Here is a 20659-nt window from a genome sequence, read left to right on the forward strand (position 1 = left end):
AATTGAGCTGTTGACATGCAGCATTAAATGTTCGGCACACTACACCATTGACAGTTCGAAGTAATTCAAATGATGTCGAACCACTAACATTCACCAGCAACAACCGCAAGTAGAAGCATTAATCATTCTTCGGATGAACTGTGTAAATGCGACCAATAGCATCAGTAGAACGCACATCCGGATGGTCAGGAACCGCATCGCCTTGCTTCCGACGTTGAAATTTCTTAGATGAAGCGTTCCAAGTGTAATAACGTGGCATCTCAGAAAAGAAACAAACTGGTCAATGTTGTCGCTGGAGGTGTTTTAGCACGTTGAACAACATTCGATGCATTGAAATAAACTCGTTGACCATTCTCCAGATGCACCGCCAAATGTACAGCAGTGGGATGACGTTCACGAATGGGGAATGTATTCTAGGTATCTAGGTAGGTCTAAAAGATTGGATTCACCGTCAATTTTTTTTCGGATAGGTACCTAGTAGGTATTTATAAATAAGTATTAAAAAAATATTAATCATTATACCTAGTAAGTACCACAAGCGTATGAACTTATAATAAGATTAGATGATATTTATAAAATCATAATTAATATTATCAAGTACCATTAAATTATTATAAAAAAATCTTTTTAAAGCGGCCAAGATCCACATCAGATTGTACCTAGAACCAATATAAAAATAAATAATAAAATGATGATGGTAGGTTTATTTTTTATGAAAGTGCTGAATATTAATATATAAATAATTATTACATACCGTGCAAAGAGATTGGACTCCTCCCCATTTTGAATTGTTAATGTCGAGCTATTGAAAGATCGACGTATGATTAAAATTTATATTATTCGAATTTGACTTTGAAGTCCTTGAGATAGGGTTTGCTCTTTCTTCTTCGCGTGAGGTTATATTCTACTAATTTATTTTCCTTTTTCTTGTCGTTGGTCATTCCTCCCTTTTTATTTACTGGTCATACCCGCGCGTCCATTTTTTATGTAGGGAGTTTGGGACCCCTTTGTCTTCATTCTAGATTTGACTTTCTTATTGTTTACATGTTGCGTCTGACAGTTCATTCTAATTATCAAAAAATTATCTTGGACGATAGTTAAGTGATAGTTAAGTGAACGTTAAGTGATCAGTGATTATGGCGCAACATCTGAATGACCGTGAGGAGGATATTCTAAAAGCAATGGACACCAGACGGCGAAGCAGAACTGCTACAGGAGGAAAAGTTCTACGTACGAGCGTCGATTAAGATGCTGATGTTTGAGGTATCCTCGTTACGTACCTTATTTAGGCAGGGGGACCGGCAAGGAGTGGCACAACGCCCAAAAAACAATTCTTGGCGGCCCCTACGGTCGTAGAGTTAGGTCTAAATGACAAGTTGCGTCGGTGCGACCACTCGTCATCAGCTAACCATCTGAAGGAGAGGACCATCGCGGCACTCTAGAATGCGATGTTTTTCCAACGGGACAGCTTCTGGAAGGGTACGCAAGGGTTAGTGGATTGGGTAACCAATCCTCAAAACATCATAACAGCGATGGGCCTATACCAAAAAATCGAAGAAGGTTTTGGGGACAACGCATAATAAAATTTGCGAGAACATAACTCAGATCCTTACCGGAAGGATACCTTCACTCGGGAGGCACTATCAAGGATTCCTCCGAGCTCAGAGTCCTGGAAGGCCCTCGAACTCACATTATGGTCGGGGTACTCCCAAGGGGCGACGTCCTGTGGGAAGAGAGTTCTCCATCGGAGGTACGGGCTCCACCAGGGATCCGTACTCTAAGCGGAGGTGACCGCATCTGGACGACCAACAACATTGGGGGCCGCCTAAGAGACTTTCGGGGAGTCTGGATGGCGTAGTGTACCCCCCCCCCCCAACATTGGTAAAAATAATAGCCGTAGCACGCATACATTTTGTGCGGACACCATCATTGGTAAGTCCTTCTTTACTTTTACGGAAATAATTTCAAACGCAACAATCAGCAGAGGTCACTCTCGAGATCGAGGACTTAAATAACTCAGGGGTTCTAGAAGAAGCGGGTCCAACCCCCAGTTTTCTCTCAACCCTGTTTCTGATCAAAAAACAAGACGGGACCCTATGCCCTGTTTTCAACCGAAAGCGTTTGAATGCGTTCCTACAGTCAAAGCCATTCAAACTAATTCACCATTACGAGGTTCCAGCCGTCTTACAAACAGAAGACTGGCTAGTAATAATAGATCTAAGCCAGGCGTACCTCCAGGTACCCATGGCTTCTCAACATCGTCGATTCGTTCGACTAGCGGGACTAGCCTACCAAGGGGAGCTCCTACAATTCACGTGTCTCCCGTTCGTACTGTCAGCCGCTCCGATTATTTGCATCCCTGACCAATTGGGTCGCCGAACGCCTACGAAAGAATGGGTGAGAATATTCACTTACCTAGACGACTTCTTAGTAGTCAACCAATCCGAGAAACAGTCTCGGTTCAGGTGGAATACAGGATAACCTTCCTAAAGTCTTTAGAGTGGTTAATAAATATTAAAAGATCCTGTCTGATCCCAAGCCAACAATGAGGGTTCCTGGACATCACGTGGGACACACACAACAAGCGGAGGTTTGTTTCGCCGGAGAAGTGTGTAGCACTCCGTCATCATCTGCTAACGCAGGTACAAAAAAGCAGTTGGTCCCTCAGACAGGCACATATCCAGAATAAAAATAATAAATGGTGACATGTAAAGATGATTCATGCCTTTCAGATCCAGTGACTGCAATCATATAAGATAGGATAAGTATATACTTAGAATATCAGTCCTATGCGACATTTCTTTTACCACGGGAAAAAACTCGACTACAAATTGCAGTCCTCAGTTCCCAATGAATATGACAAAATATTCATCAGAATCACCTCCGCCTTGCGCTACTAAGAATTTTCCAGGGTTTTTGCAAGGCGGTTTCATAGGCCCTGGCCGAATTCAAATTAGCAATACCCGATGCGGGTAGAAGAACAGTTTTCAATAAGGCATATTCTCTCAGCCGGCACAATTTTCATTTGACTAGCATCAAGTAGAGTAGTTTGCGTCCAAATCCCTTCTGGGGCGACTCAACTTCACATCCTACCTCCTCCACGAGGAAGGTTGCATTGCCGACGGCTACAACGCTCCAGTCATCAATATGGCCGAGGTCCCATCCTCGCCAATTGATGACAATCCCACCACAGGCCCAACAGGACATCATGTTGTGGCTCTAGGCGATAGGATCCTCAGAGTTGATACAACGCAGGTACAAAAAGGCAGTTGATCCCTCAGACAGGCACATATCCAATCCTTTCTGGGGCGACTCAACTTCACATCCTACCTCCACGAGGAAGGTTGTGTTGCCGACGGCTACAAAGCTCCAGTCATCAATATGGCCGAGGTCCCATCCTCGCCAATTTATGACAATCCCGCCACAGGCCCAACAGGACATCATGTTGTGGCCCTAGGCAATAGGATTCTCAGATTTGACACAACGCAGGTACAAAAAGGCAATTGGTTCCTCAGACAGGCACATGTTCAATCTCTTCTGGGGCGACTTAACTTCGCATACTACCTCCACGAGGAAGGTTGCATTGCCAACGGCTACAAAGCTCCAGTCATCAATATTATCGAGGTCCCATTCTCGCCAATAGGCGATAATCCCACCACAGGTCTAACATGACATCATGTGGTAGCTCCAGATGATAGGCTCCTCAGAGTTGACACACAGAACGACATTCAATCACTTCCTGACGACAGACGCAGCCGACACAGGCTAGGGAGCCCAACTGAATGAACACCACCTATCAGGTACGTGGGCACGAGACCAGTTAGCATGGCATGGCATTCCAACAGGAAGGAAATGTTTGCAATTCAATCTCGGGTAGAAGCAATCATAGGATCAGATCTGCTTCTCCAGACAGACAACAAATACATCAACAACGAGGGAGGCACAAAATCTGTCACCCTCCTAACTCTATGCCGACAGATACTAGTATTTACCAGTCGAGCCAACATCACGTTTACTGCACAATACCACCGCAGAAATTACAACTACGTGGCAGATCATCTCTCCCGCAGACAACTCATTCCCGAATAGCGCCTCATCAACACCGCAACCACCCCCCTGTTTCAAAGATGGGGTGTTCCCAAGGTGAATTTATTCGCAAGCGAAACAGCACATGTCGTTGCAACATACGTCTCACAAGACGTTGCAGACAGTGGCGCGCTGTTTCACGACGCCTTCAGCCGAGCAGTGACGTCCCTAGACAAAATGCCGCCCCTAGGCAGGGCTAAAATGCCATCCCATTTTTTATACAATGTTTTTTATGGGTGCCGGACGAAATCCCGAAGGCCGGAATCACGAAGGCCGAAATCCCGAATGCTGAAATCCCGAATGGCCGAAATCCCGAAAGCCCGGTGGACTATAGAAGGCTGCCACACCCGGCTAGACTATTTTCTGAAGTGGTTTCTTATCCTGCAACGTTGGAAAGCAACGAATGCAATAACATGCCGATTTTCACGGATGGGAGCAAAATTGATGGCGGTACTGGTGCAGGGTTTGTGGCATACATTAATGGCGGTGAGATAGCGGCTCGTAAGTACCGCCTTGCCAGCTATTGTACGGTAATGCAGGCCGAACTCTATGCCATCCAATGCGATCTGGAGTGGGCAGGCTCAGATCCAATCCAGCGAAAGCTCACTGAAAACCATAGTATTTGTATTTATTCGGACTCCAAAAGCTCAATCCAAGCAATTGGAGATCCCTTGTCTACTAATCCGATTGTCTTTTCTATTCACAGCGAGTCCGCTCTACTGAGACAGCGCCACCCCGAGGTGCACTTCAAGTGGATAAGGGGACACACCGGGATAGAAGGAAATGAAAGAGCTGACAAATTGGCTTGGCATGGTGCCTCTGAACCCAAGACCGCGATAGCTTATGACAAATTTCCTCTGAGCTACGCGAAAATTACAATTTCAGATATGGTGAAAAACGAATGGAACTCACGATACATAAACTCATCGACAGGGGAGTTGACCCGAAAGTTTTTACCTTCGATTTCAGCAGCACGAGACGTCAGGGTGCATAAGGGGCTGTGTTTTGAGATGACTCAGATTCTTACAGGTCACGGAGTCATGCGAGCATACCTGCACCGGTTTAAAATAACATCTGATGGAAAGTGTCCATGCGACGACGGAAGCGACCAGGACATCTTACATTTACTCCTAGATTGTCAAATCTTTAGCAAGGAGCGGCACAACCTGAACTTTTTATTACAGATGGCAGATGCGGACATTCGAGACCTTCCGGGGACCATGGCAAACGAGGCCGGAAGAGATGCACTTTTTAATTTCTGTATTGATGTAATAAAAAGAATAAAAATAATAAATGTTGACATGTAAAGATGATTCATGCCATTCAGATCATATAAAATAGGATAAGTATATACTTAGAATATCAGTCCTATGCAAAGAGATTGGACTCCTCCCGTCCTTTGCGACATTTCTTTTACCACGGGAAAAAACTCGACTACAGATCGCAGTCCTCAGTTCCCAATGAATACGACAAAATATTCATCAGAATCACCTCCGCCTTGCGCTACTAAAAATTTTCCAGGGTTTTTGCAAGGCGGTTTCATAGGCCCTGGCCGAATTCAAATTAGCAATACCCGATGCGGGTAGAAGAACAGTTTTCAATAAGGCATATTCTCTCAGCCGGCACAATTTTCATTTGACTAGCATCAAGTAGAGTAGTTTGCGTGCCAAAGTCCTTAAGAAACCTCGATAGTAAATGCGAGGTATCCATAAAGGCATCTAGAAAAAAAAAATCCCGAAAGCCGAAATACCGAAAAATAAAAAAAATACAAACACCAATAATGGAAATATAAAAAAATAAAAAATACAAACATCGATAATTGCGCAATTCAAGATTGCGCAATTTTTGCAAGAGATACAAAATCCATTTGTTCTACAAAATTGTCTCTCCTGCAAAAAATTGCGCAATCAGCAAAACCCATTTTCCAATGATGTTTATTTTTCGTTTTTTTTAATATTCCAGAAAAAATGGGCTTTTGTATCTCTTGTAAAAATTGCGCAATTCGAGATTGCGCAATTATTGGTGTTTGTATTTTTTATTTTTCGGGATTTCAGCCTTCGGGATTCCGGCCATTCGGGATTTCGGCCATTCGGGATTTCAGCGTTCGGGATTTCGGTATTCGGGATTTCGGCTTTCGGGATTTAGGCTTTCGGGATTTCGGCCATTCGCGATTTCAGCATTCGGGATTTCGGCCTTCGGGATTCCGGCCTTCGGGATTTCGACCCAAACCCGTTTTTTATCATCCTTCCATGACTTCAATATATAAGAAATGTGTAGTATGGTTACAATACTAACAAAATATATAGGTCTAATTTAAATGCCATCTCTACTTTATAAGACAATATTGTGAGTCCACGGTTTTCAGATAAGTACAATTCAATATACACATGACAACTACCAAAACTCTCGAGTGACTGGCAAAAATATTTGGATAAATTAATTAGGTACTCTCCAACAAAAAGATTTAGGCAAAAGGCGGAAAGCGCTGTTCTCGACTCAATGGGAGGAGCTAGTTAGTTTATAATAGAATTGCGGTTAAAAATGGGAGGAGCTTGTAGTTGCAGTTTTAACACGTAGCCAAGAAGATGTTTTTCGAGCATAAGTACGAGTATATACCTGCTTATAATTCAAATATAATTCTCAAATCTGCACGTGTCATTGGTCGTCATCAAGGATGTGACGTCCAAAGACAACGGAAGTAAACTCGACATCGCAAATCCGACAAAAAATACACTCCGGTTAAACATTCCATATCAATTAATACATTTTGTTTCCAACCAGTTAGCTGTATTTTTTAATGGAGAGATATTTCCAAAATTACTAAGTTAGGTACCTGTTTCTATATATACCTAATGATTCTTCTCGATTTGCCGCCCTTCGAGTAATTGCCGCCCCCAAGCGACGCTCAATCCGCCTACCCACACGGGACGTCACTGCAGCCGAGTATAAGACTTCAGACTGGCGAGGATATTTCTCCCACCAAACTTACTTCCACGAGTCCTAGCGCACCTGAACTCAGCAAAAGGGAAGTACTTACTAGTGGCACCGAGCTGAAAACAATGCTTTTGGGGAGTGGACTTACGAAAAAGGGTGATAGTACCTACCACCTAATACAATACCTCACCTACATACCACACTAGTATGTACGGAGACCAACCGTCCACCTCCAAGGACCCAGGACCTGTCCCTTTAACTATGGGTAATTTTGGGTGGGGTGAAATAACATCAAATTGAATGGTGGAAGAAAGAGCACTTCTTACTTCCAGATGGCGGCCTTCGACTCTAAAAACTTACAAACCAGCTTGGAACGAATGGAAGACAATGAAATGGGTAAAACGATCCTAATGGATCATAATAGCCCTCAATCAATGGAATTGGCCAGATACCTAGGCTACTTGCACAGCACGGAGGGTTTGTCGTACAACACCATCCTGGTGCATAAGTCAGCCATAGCCACATTTTGCAAACCGATGATCATTGTAGATATCAGCATCAACGTGGTAGTACAACACAATATGTTAAAGGAAATTTTGGTACATAAAACCAAACCCGTCAAACCACCGGTTTGGGATCCAGGACGAGTGGTACCTAGATCATCTTAGGAAAATAACACCGGTGGAGTACAACGTATACGAAACGTCTCGCAGGACAGCTACTCGGCTGCTTCTCGCATCGGGACGAAGGGTTCATGACATCACACCACTCAGTGATAGTAGACAATGGGTTGGTGGATAAAGGTGACCACATAATTGTGTGGCCAATGTTTGGCGCAAAGACAGATACCGCCAAGCATCGTCAATCGGAATGGAAGCTAAGCGCTTCCACGTGTCAGAACATCGACCCTGTATTCTAGTTTCGGAAACTCGTCTGCATATTGTCAAACCCAAGGAGGGAGGAAGGTGGGATATTTCGGAATTATTTATATCTTCAAGAGGACCACTAAATACCAGCCACCAGGAGAGTTATAGGAAATTGGATAAGGTCAGTACTGTTGGAAGCAGGGGTACAAGAACCACCAGGCAGTGTCCGCTCAGTGGTGGCTTCCTTAAACTGTAAATATACCCAATAGATGATATCTTAAAGAGAGGTAACTGGCGTAGTGAGACGACATTTCACGACAACTACCAGAGAACGATGGACACACCACCATCAGAAGGGGAAAAGAACCCATTAACTTCTCTATTCAACCATATACATTGAAAGTCACAATGGTCTATACCGTGTCAATGAATCATTGTCACATACAGGAATTTGGCATACCCAACACCAGGTGATAACAAACATATTATATCTCAAGGACTTCAAAGTCAAATTCGAATAATGAAAGCAGTTTTACCTACCAATAAAACTCTTATTATTCATGTTGACTTTGAAGTCCAGGTAACTTCTACCTGGTTCCTTGAGCCATATCATAATGAAGACAAAGGGGTCCCAAACTCCCTACATAATGGACGCGCGGGCGTGACCAGTAAATAAAAAGGGAGGAATGACCAACGACAAGAAAAAGGAAAATAAATTAGTAGAATATAACCTCACGCGAAGAAGAAAGGGCAAACCCTATCTCAAGGACTTCAAAGTCAAAGTCAAATTCGAATAATATAAATTTTCATCATACGTCGATCTTTCAATAGCTCGACATTAACAATTCAAAATACTACGGTATGTAATAATTATTTATATATTAATATTCAGCTAACCCTATCTCAAGGACTTCAAAGTCAACATGAATAATAAGAGTTTTATTGGTAGGTAAAACTCTTTTCATTATTTTACCAAAAATAGTATATCTAATCAAAATAAATTAATAAAATGTATTCAAAATTATCAAAAAAAAAATAGATGAAAGTTGCATTCAATAGTAATTATAATTCAATGATTTTCTATAACGGACTTTACAGTAAATAATTATTAACGGTAATTAAGTTAAAATGTTTTGTGGGCAACCCAAGTCAACAGATTCAAATTGTCTATGAATTAAAAAATATATTTTGCTGTGTAATCTCCTGTCAAACTCAAGCAAGAATTATGTCTTCAGCTTTGAATAACGTTTCCGCTCTTTATCAAACTTTAAGTTCAGAGTGGAAAAAGAAACCTGTAAATTTAGAGAAATGTGGTGGGCTATTAGACCAACTACAGGTAAGATTAGTCTAATACTTCTGCTTCGGTATTAACGGGAATGACCTGCAAGTAAACCAAACTTTTTTTGGGGTATTCGTATACCGTGAAAGTATAAATAATTATCCATTCTTTTGTGTTTTTAAGTAATTAGGGATTGCATATATTTAACATAATTATTATTATAGGAACAACGAGCTCTGCTAGTTAGTGATATAGAGCATTCATTCCATAAAAAGCATGGCAGAAACTGATGACAGAAGCATTACATGGCAATTTTGAATCTATATTTATCAATATTTTTCGTCAATTATGGGGATGCAACTTGAAATTTCGTTCAGGGCTCTTATTGTAGGTCAGTTTTAGCGCAAGGTACTGGTTCGGATTTTCTTCCTTTCCGTTCCAATGTGCACAATAGCTATATGTATTATTGACACGGAATGCAGCATCTGAGGATTAAAAGAGCCTTCCAAAACGACCTTGCTACTTAGATCTGGGTCTAGACATACAAATTTCTTTCATTTGTAAACAGGTGAATATAGTAGAATGTGAAGTGATGCAAAGATTATTATTACAGTGTGAGAATACGCGAAATTATGTGATATCTTAATCTTTATTTTTCGTTGTCTAAATATATATATATACCCACGGTGGCCGCGCGGCTTAAGCGTTGGACTATCACGCCGTGGGTCTCAGGTTCGAATTTGTGTGTGAGTCAGGGTATGGACCTAATAGGTTGAGCAAGTGGCTGACATCCATTTCTCGTAAAAAACAAAATCTGTTAATACAAACCTCTACTCTGTGGAGGCCCATATGATCCTATTAGGATCGGACATGGTCGAAAAAAGAAAAACATATTCATATTGTGGTCTTCTGTTACTAGTTTCTTGCTGGTATAAATTAATTAGGCATGTGCAATAATTTATGTTTTAGCGATCGAAACAAACTTTTAGTGTTTTTGTTCGAGTTGAGTTATAAAATAACATCTGAAAATTGGATAAATACACATATATACCTATATATATATATATATATATATATAATACCTTGTATCAGTAGCAAAGGCTGGTGGTAGGCTGTTAAGATCCGATATAAATAGTTAACACTATACTTTGCCAGTTATACATACAATTTGTTTTCATTAACTCAGACTACAAATTGCAGATAGTGTTGGTTAGTTTGTAAAATTTAATTACCTAAACCCTGCGTAAGCCAAGCCATTATAGATAATAGTCAAAAAATATTTGTCAATCATTATAAAATATCTAAAATTAAAATTATGTCATTAAGAGGCAGGGCTTAATGAATTTTAAAAACTTAGGGCTCATATGCACTAGCGGCAGGCCGTCTTGCGGCTAGCCGCGGCGGCTAACCGTGAGTCACGGTTGTATTCGCGGTTATCCGCAATGCGGCTGACCGCGGGGACAGCGGTTACGTTAGCGGCTAGCCGCAGTCAGTTTCAAAATGAACGTGATTTATCTTGGAGTTCTGTTAGCTAGCTCAGGATGTTTGAGAACCCAGATAGATCAAATTTAATTATAAATAGTTGTCTGAACAGTTTTGGAACTAGGACACTTAAAGGAGGGGCGAATCAACTGAGAATAGTTATAAAATTAAACGTATCGGAGATTTAAATGTTTTATTCTCCTCCTTGTTTGTTAGTACACTCATTTAATATTAATTTCAGAAATAAAATATTTGGGTGTTCATTCCAAAGGATCCAAAGGATTCCAGGATCCACTGCTTTACTATAATTCTTATCGTTTATTAGTGAGTACCTACTAATTTAATATATTTTTTTAAATTAAATAAATTAAATATTCGGCACATTTCATGTTCCATAATATGCAAGGTCGTTTTTCTACATCGTGTATAAATTTTTCCGTGTCGAAATCTATATCGGAATAAGTTTTTAACAAAAGCGGTCAGCCGTCGTCTAACCGCCTAGTGCGTAGCGCTCCGCGGTGCAGTAGACCGCATGCGGGCCGCGTTGTGCATGATAACCGCCGCGGTAGCCAAACCGCCGAGATGTAGTGCGTATGGTGTAGGCACTTTGCATACAAAAAACGATAGGCGGCTAGCCGCGACGCGACCTGCCGCAAGTGCATATGGGCTCTTAACTGACAAAAAAATATGACTGAAAAAGTATGCACTATTATCGGATCGCCCATTGCACATACTTAAACTATTGTGGTTTGCTTTAGGCAGGGTTTAATGAGTTTTTAATACTAACCAGCACCATCTGCAATTTGTATTCTTAGTTCAATGAAAACATTAATAATTATGACTAACAAAGTTTAGTGTGCATTATTTATGTTGGATCTTAACAGTTTACCTCCACCCATCACCATTGCCTTCTATTCACATAGACATAATGTTTATCTTTTGAAAGAATTTAAATAAATGATTGAAATGACAATATTTCAAATTATGTATAATATTGATTTGTTTATACCTATGATGTTAGGGGGAAAATACAGTGAGGGACATTGATATACTACTAGATGAGCAGTTCCCATACAAGTGTCATTTTAAAAATGTACCGAATATCGTCTTATAATATTTCCTTGTAGGTATAATGCGTTAAGACCGTTAACACGGATTCCCGAATTTCACCCGTATTGCCCTGGCTGTAAAACTAAATTTGCGTTCTTGGAATAGTGAACCTAAGGGTGCTAGGCCGAGTCGCTGAAAATCGGGCATCATTTTAAGAAGCATATGATTCATCCAGTAGTATATCAATGGTGAGGGGTGAACCTGCTCAAACCACCCCAATAATCCATCGCAAGCTTATCATTCTCTTCCATTGATATTTATTTAGCATGTGAATACTTTTCAGGTTGCATTAACTGGAATTGCATTCTTACCCATCAGCACTGATGTTGCAAGTCATGAGGAACTTATTTTGGCCAGAGATATCTTGGAGATTGGTTGTCAATGGGCCGTAGCGGTGAAAGACACAACCTCCTTTGAGAGGTTTATGGCTCAGCTGAAATGTTACTACTTCGACTATAAGTATGCTAAGATTTATTATGCTATTTTGTATACGGTCAGGAGGAGAGAGTGGTCGGAGGACATCGGTTGTCATGCTCCTGATGATGATGGAGTAGGTTGAAACGTTATAGGACAGAAAATAATATTCCTCTATTTATGCATTTAATAATTATGTATAAGAGGGCTCGCACATCAGAACTCGACGAATTCGTCGATGTGACATCATCGTAAACCAAGAAACAAACGTTATCAAATGGAGCTTCGCAGATTGGCCGATGCAACTGCGACGCTGCGACGCTGCCGCATGCGTCGAGTTGCATTGGCCAGAGTCTGCATGTCGACATCGGCCAATATCGACTCCGCGCATGCGCACAGCCGCACAATAGGCCATTTCTCTCCAGACTGTCGCCGCGTTCGGAGCAGCCGCGATGCGGCGAATGTCGATGTCGCTAGGCAGATGTGCGAGGTTGTATCATGGAACACCGGCTGCCCGTTTTCGGAAGTTTTGATGTATGGCGGTCAGGCACACGAGGCGAGTTGTGATGTGCGAGCCGGCTAAGGAATAAAGGATACAATAAAAATAATTTATATCCATAGCTTAATTGAGAGGTGCTGAGAATTAAACGAATACAACGCACGTGCAAGCTGAGTAAATCAACTTCAAAGTTTAATATGTGATTATAAATTCTACATAACTGTTTTCAACATTCTGTCAATGAGGTTTTGTTCTCAAATGATCCTCAGGAGGACAAGTTAGGGCCAAACATTCAAATTATAATATACGTTGCTATGCAAATAATATTATAACAATATTTTATACACCATGTCCTCTGGATATAACGAAATTTTAGGTACAAAATGTTTATAATTTCCTTGTTACTGTTATTTACACATGAATTCTTTTTCATGTATAAATAATTGTGTTATGAAAACTGCACTATTTGCATTTACCAATCTGTCACTTGGACTTGTTTAATCGTCAGCACCTCAATTGTCATCGCGATATTAAGGATTTTCACTGCTTGTTTCTAAAGTAACTGGTTCTTACTTCGTTTTAATAATTAATTAGTACTAGTGATACACCCCTGTTACAGGCGGGCTTCTCCCGGTGTAAAATAATCATTTAGTAGCTATAAGTCGAAACGTAACCCTGACCTCTAGAAACGGCTTCATAAAACATCTAATCTGATTCCTTGCTCAACCACGTAAGTATTTTTTATTCATAAGTAAAGGCCTTCGTCCGGTGTGTGAAAATCACATATTGGGCGGAGGTGTAATTAAGATAAATTTAATTTAATTTAAAAAGTATAAATGATGATGGATGAAAGAGATAATTTTAAGATTAAATATAAGTACTTATTCAAATATAATAAATCTTGCCGCGCATGGCGGTAACGTTAAAATCTCCGCGCGCATGCGCTGAGGTGGTCCTCGTGATTCGTCAAATCAAAAAGATCACGCGATAAAATTTGGCCAATCACGAGAGTCCTTTTTGCTGGTCGGCGTGGGTACGGGAAATTTAAAAAGAGAAAAAGAAAGTTAGTAAGCGTCCTTTTCCAACACGTACGGACCTGCGAAACATATTGTAAAAACAAAATCTCTAAACCTGTAAAGAAAATTTAAAATATAAGATAATACCAAGTTACGCACGAGACAGACGTGGTTTCATTTAATTTCTCCTGCACCAAAAATATCATTTTTTTGTGAATCCGGGGTTCGATGGACACCTGAGCTAGCCGCTGGAACCCCGGACATCTCACTAGGAGTGCCTTCATTAAAAAATTTGTGACTTATCTTTGTAATAGTCGTATCCTTAAGAATCTCCTTATATTGCGTGTAAATATTTCTTAGATTTTGTTAAAACTATACATGCTTCTTCAATGTTTGGGTCAATATCGATTACCTTATTTCTAATCTTAACTTCATGATCTGGCTCCTGACTTCCAATCAGATGGTAACCAAGGTATTTTACACTATTCTAGTCAACTATCTAAAGCTAAACCGTCTTGCACTCAGTATCCAGCTGGACATTTTAGATCTTTTGTAAAACGTTTGGAAAATTCATTTTGAGTCCGAATGTCTTACTTAAATCAAGGCTTTTAGAATTATCCGCCAGTAGTACTGTTTCGTCAACATAGTGAGGATTATTGATCTATTTACTTACTATTATTCTTTATTGACAGATTTTTTTTTTTTTTTTTTCTTTTTACGAGAAATGGATGTCAGCCACTTGCTCAACCTATTAGGTCCATACTCTGACTCATACACAAATTGAAAAACAATATGTGTACTTTCCAGACCCAGGATTCGAACCTGGGACCCTCGACTTTATAGGCCGGCGTTTAAGCCACGCGACCATCGTGGGTGTCAAAAAAAATCTGTCAATACAAACCTCCTCTATGTGGAGGCCCATATGATCCTATTAGGATCGGACATGGTCGAAAGAAATTCTATATACCTTTTTGAATGAGTTTATCTTTTAACTTAATTTGAATTCTGAATACTTAATGCAAATAATTGAAAAACATTAAAAAATATCTGCATAATAATATGTTAATTGTTTTCAGGAATCAGATCCCGGAATCCCCTCATGCCTTCCAATTATTAGGATTAAATTTGCTCTTTTTACTGTGTCAAAACCGTGTTGCCGAATTTCACACCGAGTTAGAATTGTTGCCAGCTGAAAAAATTCAATCAGACCCGTTCATCAGACATCCGTTGGCCCTTGAACAATATCTGATGGAAGGAAACTACAATAAAATATTCTTGGCCAAGGTGAGTCTGGTAATAATATTAGTATAGATCATCAGTAATCGACGAGTGGTAACGTGTTTGCTTATGAAGTCATGAGTCTTATGCTCGAATCCCAGGTCTGGTAAATTCACATGTTGGTTTTCAATGTGTGTGTTGGACTTTGAATATGAATCTAATAGGTTGAGCAAAAATGGCTAACATTCATTTTGTGTTAAAAATCTCTTAGGAAAGCTCTTAGTGAGGCGGCCTGCAGAACCAATGGATGAAAAAATAACATTTTTAGCTATGCATATTAGAGATTATGTCACAACAATGTTAAATTTACTATTCTTCACCTATGAAGTACGCTGACCAGCACCATCTGCAAAATGTATTTTTAGTTCAATGAAAACAAATAAGTATGACTGAAAAAGTTTAGTGTGCACTATTTATGTTGGACGTTAATAGCCTACTTCCACTCTTTGCCATTGGTATAAGTCGAATGTGTAAATTAGTATCAAACTAAATAATATGTTTGGTATGATCCAACTGTAAATGAAGTTGCTATTATCAATTACCCATGAGTTTTCTGCCGTTCACCATAAAGTACCATAAGTCCTAGTGTGCCCAATAGTATATAATCAATGTATAGAGGACCCTGCTTAATAATATAATTGTACATTTATACCTCACTACATGGCCGCTCGTTGTATGGTTTTTCGCTATAATATCCAATTTCAATTATGGCACAAAACTTTTCGGGAATCAAAAATATTGTGCCCGTAAAAATATAAAGATGAAACACCAGTTCATGACATACTCATCAATGTCGCATATCTCCAACACGTTGTCATCCGTCGCAGTTTCAAATTTCATACGACTAGGTCAGGGGTCGGCAAACTCTTGGACCAAAAGAGCCTAATATGAGTATCACAACGGTTAAAATTTTTTTCAAGAGCCATAGGTACATATATTTTTATAAATATGATTTATTTCAGTGAATGTTATTGTTTATTTATCAAGTGAAGAAGATTTTGCGAATAAAGCTAACGCAAATATAAGTTTTTTTATTGTTACAATAAATGAGTTACATACAATTTTCACGCATTCCTTAAAACTAATGTGAACAATGACCTTCCTTGCATTTCTTTGGAGAGTATCTGTATGTTTGGTATGTTACTTGTAGTTTTCAATTTTAGCGCGACTCCAAATTCTCATCGGTTATTTGGCTTCTCTAAATGCTATTTATATTGCACATATGAGTTCGGAAAGCTATACCATGTATTAAAAATCGTAGTATCTACCTTATTATGTAGATCTTTTGGAGCGCTCCGCTGTGTTGTGAAATTAAATTGCATTTTTCATTCTCTAAATCCTCAATTTTGGTGGCAAGACCTACAAATTTGAAGCTACTTAACTCTTTGCTTGTTAAATCCACCAAAAAAAATCTATTTCAAAAGTGCTCGTGTCAATATGAAATGGAGAAAAATTTAATTTATCGACTTTTGCAATGGGCGGGTTCAAAACGACAACAATAATTATATCTTTTTTATAAAAAATGTGAATTGGGAATTTGGCAAAAAGCCACTTGCCAATACCCAAAGAGCCGCGGTTTGCCGACCCCTGGTATACACAAACAGTTATGTGAGGAGTAGAAGTGAAACAATCACTCACCCATGTCCAATAATATATTGTGACCTCATAGAGAATCGAACTCGGACCCCCGGATAAAAGGCCAGCGCCTTACGCGCCGGACTATTATGGTCGCTATGAAAAATATTAACTACTTTTTTACACAACCTGTGTACGGAATATGCCTATCCATTGTTGGAAATAAGGATTGCGATACTGGTATTCAAAAAATCTGAAATAACGGTATTTTCGATATTAAGAAAGCAGAAAATTTCTGAAACATTCACCATATATTTTTTTTACAGTTTGCTAACCCCTGGACTAGGTAATTGAAAGTCTGTCATTGAATAATTATGTGAACAATGTGTTTATGAGTTGTTTTATATATTTCCAGAGCCATGTGCCGTCCGAGATCTACACCCTATTTATGGACATCCTGTTGGACACAGTGAGAGGTGAAATAGCAACCTGCGTTGAGAAAGCATACCATAAAATATCCAAAGCCGAAGCAGCCAGAAGATTAAATGTTGACTTAAAGGAAATAACCAACTATCGCGCTGTTAGTATTATTTGTTACTTTTAATTAAGTATTTATAGAGTGTTACGGGCCCGTATAACAGTTGAAAGTGAAGAGTTTCAGGTATCCTTAGATGCTAATTATAAACAATTTTTTCTCATCTCAGAAATCAACATAATATTATATATTTTGATATTAGGTATCATAAAAGGGTTTGAAATTAAGAATAAAGGATGATTCATGCTATGCCGGGCCGTTTCTGAACCGGATGTTGTCCGGGGCCGTACATTTTGTATGAACTAGTTCGCGCTATAGTGGGCCGAGCCTGAGCGTCGGACGAGGTCCGTCTGTGCCTCGGTACTGAAATGTAGATGGACATTCCCTTCTCTTTCTTTCTTTCTTTTGTGTTGTCTCTTACCTTTCTGTCACCAGTACCGCAGTATTGTGTGGTTACGGTTACTGGTCAATGAAAATATTTGGTGGATTAAATTTTTTAGAATTTCGGCTGGACAAAATGAAATTATTGAATAGGAAAGTGTGTTTTTTTTTCTGATATCGTTGAGATGAAAAACTGATTTTTTTTAAAAGAATCCCTTGTAGTGTCCTATAAAAAAATATCCCAAAAAGTACTAGGTATTTGTCGTTCAAACGCCCAGAATGCATTTAGAATCCTAAAATATGTCGTTGTAAATTTCGTTTCGTTTAAGCTATTTTTAATATACCTATCTTCGTAATATTTACATACCAAAGTCGGCAGCCAAAGTAGTGAATGACTTACAACCGATCCTTGTTGCTTTGTGTAGTGGATTCAGTGAAAATAAATTACCCTTATATAGCAATGCAATCAATCGCAGCAGGCCTATTTTAACATATCACTTAAGATCAAAAAAGGCTAAATATGATAAAATATATCACTTTACGTATTCTGGCGGTTAATTATGTAAAAAAGTTAACCGTCTGAACTGTTAAAAGGTGATATCTTTTAAGAGCCCCTCTGTTGGCTGTGCTAACTTTGAGAACGATACAGAGTATGTGAATTTTTCATATTGAGAATTATTGAGACACAACATCCTACTGTTTTGCTGCAATCGCAATGACATGACTAATAAAATTGTAGGTTATGTTGATATGTCTGACGTGCCAATACAAAATTCTTCTGTTCGGCTCATATGCGACTAGATGGCGCTGGGTCGGCTTTATCTGCTTGTGTTCAATCTTATCCGCTTGGGTTCGGCAGCACGAAGATATCCAAATTTGACTGACATGTCTACCAATCTAATTTTTCACCATATTACGAATTAGAGAAACGTGCTAAAGTGATAACTGTTGAGAATATACCTGTTGGTATTAGTTTACCGCTATCTTTATATTGTTCGGTTTTATGACCATTGCTGTTTTATAATTCTTTTCGTGCCATTCCATATCGGAGATTGACCACCATCGGGCCCTCGATCTTTGCTTTATCCTCTTCTAGCCGGTACTGTTTGATGAAGCTGCACTTATATCAATCGCGGAAGTTCTTTCTTTTGTGTTTACGGTTGATTTTTCTTTTTGGATTGTATTATAATATTTTTTTTATTGTTTCAGGACTGGAAATTAAATAAAGATGGCTTTTACCAGTTTGATTTGGATAAAAAGGATATTGAAGAAAAATTTCCTTCCCTGGAATTGGCTGAGCAGACCGTTTCGTATGCCACAGAACTTGAAATGATTGTGTGAATAAAATATTGTATATTTTTTATAAATCATATATTAAATAAATAAATTGTACTTTCATTAATCAATTTTTTTTATTCACAATGAATTTTTATTGAGGGAGAGTCTTCGACCCTTTTTTTTTTTTTAGAATTATTGATAACCATATCCTTGCTTTTTCATACAAGGTTAGTAATTTTGAACAATCACAAACACCCAGGCTTTGAGAAAATCACATAAATATTGTGTCCTCACCGGGATCGAACCCAGAATTCTCGGGTGGAAGGCCAGTGCCTTACGCACTGCACCACGAGAGCCGCCCTTCGACACATATTTCCCTGACAATGTAAATCTAGGATTGTTTGCCATGGTGGACCGAGTGTGTTGTGACTAAATACTAATATGTACAATAATAGGTAGATTCAAAATAGCAATAAAAACAAATAATAATGACAGCTTTATTTTCAAATATTCAATACCAATCAATATCAAATTGACATTATTATTGAATCTTATAAAATTAGAACATTAATACTGTTCTCGACGCTTCATGAACAACGTGACAATTTTTGATCTTAATGCTATATGGCCATCTTTTTCTCATACGACAGTATAAAATGTAATATGGACAATTTATGTGTTCCTTATCTCAAATGCCTGCCATTTACGGCATCAGACGTCTTCGGACTTGTCATTCTTTTGAACTAGCTCCTCTCCTTCCAACCAGGAATACTTCCTTGAGTTTGTGACTCAAGAAAGTATTAACAGATTAATAAGATATAAAATGCGAAAGCAAGTCGGCATAGACCAATACTTGGAAGGCAACTTTGGTTTATGACTTAATGACAGGTTATAAAATGCTGAAAATAGAGAGCCAGTCGAGTGCCTTCAAATAAAGGGATATCGAAGTTCTGGTATGAATTGGTTTTTAAAATAAAACACGTTTCTATTGTTAACTTTTTGGGAATATATTTATTTCAATTGATAATTTAGTCTACAATTAATTACACATGGAACACAATATCATTCAGCTCACAATTTTCGATGAGTTTTTCTACACATTTTGGGCTTTATTTGACCCATAACGTCACGGATGTTGTCCTTAGCAAGACAAGAGTTTGCAGATTGTTGGTATATAAAATATAAACGCTGCCGTTCGCGTAACCACACAAAAAGAAATCAAAAGGTGTCAAATCGCACGATCTTGATGGCCAAGTCGATGCTTGAAATAAAACCGCCATTGAAGTTTTCATCCAATAAACCCAGTGTTTCACGAGCTGTATGGCATGTGGCCCCATCTTGTTGGAACACATTTTTTTCAAATCGCAATCTTCCAATTTCGGCCACGAAAAGTCAGTAGGTAGGTACCTGATCATTTGTTTGCAGCGGGCGCCATTGACCGGAGCGGTCGCTATTTCAAGATAAGTATTATTTAACAATGGGGTAGTTATGCTGTTTGGTCAGACTTTCAGCACATTAGACATTACAATCAGTAAAGTTTTATTGTCACTTCAGCCAGTTTCAAGCAAAATAGATCATACCTTTGTGGTCGATTCCGTTTAGAGAGATTTCACGAAGTTGATCACATCGCTGTAATCATGTCCAATTGATAATGTTATTATAATAATATTAATATCAAACTCCAATTGCGTAGGCACAGCTCTAGATGTATTGGGTTATTCAATATACAGATAACATTAAGTGTGTCAGTATAGAATAATGAAGTGATCATAAAGGTCACCACTGTGATATGAGATCAAATGGGGTTAATTTGATGACACTTATTAAAAATTGTACACAGGGCTACCGTTTACTTAAAAATTAAATTGAAATAGTCATTTTATTATTGTAAAATTATTGAATAATTTATCTAAATAGATACCTATT

General features: G+C 38.9%; 1 protein-coding gene across 1 annotated transcript; it reads left to right on the forward strand.

The window, feature by feature from the left end:
* Positions 1-9045: 9045 nt before the first annotated feature.
* On the forward strand, positions 9046-18857 carry LOC147070914 (26S proteasome non-ATPase regulatory subunit 8-like). The gene is made up of 5 exons (XM_085949079.1): positions 9046-9222; positions 12041-12216; positions 14763-14970; positions 16955-17119; positions 18665-18857. The coding sequence occupies exons 1-5, from the start codon at positions 9112-9114 to the stop codon at positions 18794-18796; spliced, it is 792 nt and encodes a 263-aa protein (XP_085805205.1). The 5' UTR covers positions 9046-9111; the 3' UTR covers positions 18797-18857.
* The last annotated feature ends 1802 nt before the right edge of the window (positions 18858-20659 follow it).

The sequence above is a fragment of the Rhyacophila brunnea genome, unplaced genomic scaffold (genome assembly GCF_057557595.1).
Source record: "Rhyacophila brunnea isolate RB1 unplaced genomic scaffold, BYU_Rbru_1.0 scaffold_21, whole genome shotgun sequence".
Classification (NCBI taxonomy): domain Eukaryota; kingdom Metazoa; phylum Arthropoda; class Insecta; order Trichoptera; family Rhyacophilidae; genus Rhyacophila; species Rhyacophila brunnea.

Coding starts and splice junctions, on each gene's coding strand:
- LOC147070914 (XM_085949079.1), top strand. CDS start 9,112: ATGTCTTCAGCTTTGAATAACGTTTCCGCTCTTTATCAAACTTTAAGT. Junction 12,217..14,762: donor TGTTACTACTTCGACTATAA/GTATGCTAAGAT, acceptor AATTGTTTTCAG/GAATCAGATCCCGGAATCCC. Junction 17,120..18,664: donor AAATAACCAACTATCGCGCT/GTTAGTATTATT, acceptor TTATTGTTTCAG/GACTGGAAATTAAATAAAGA.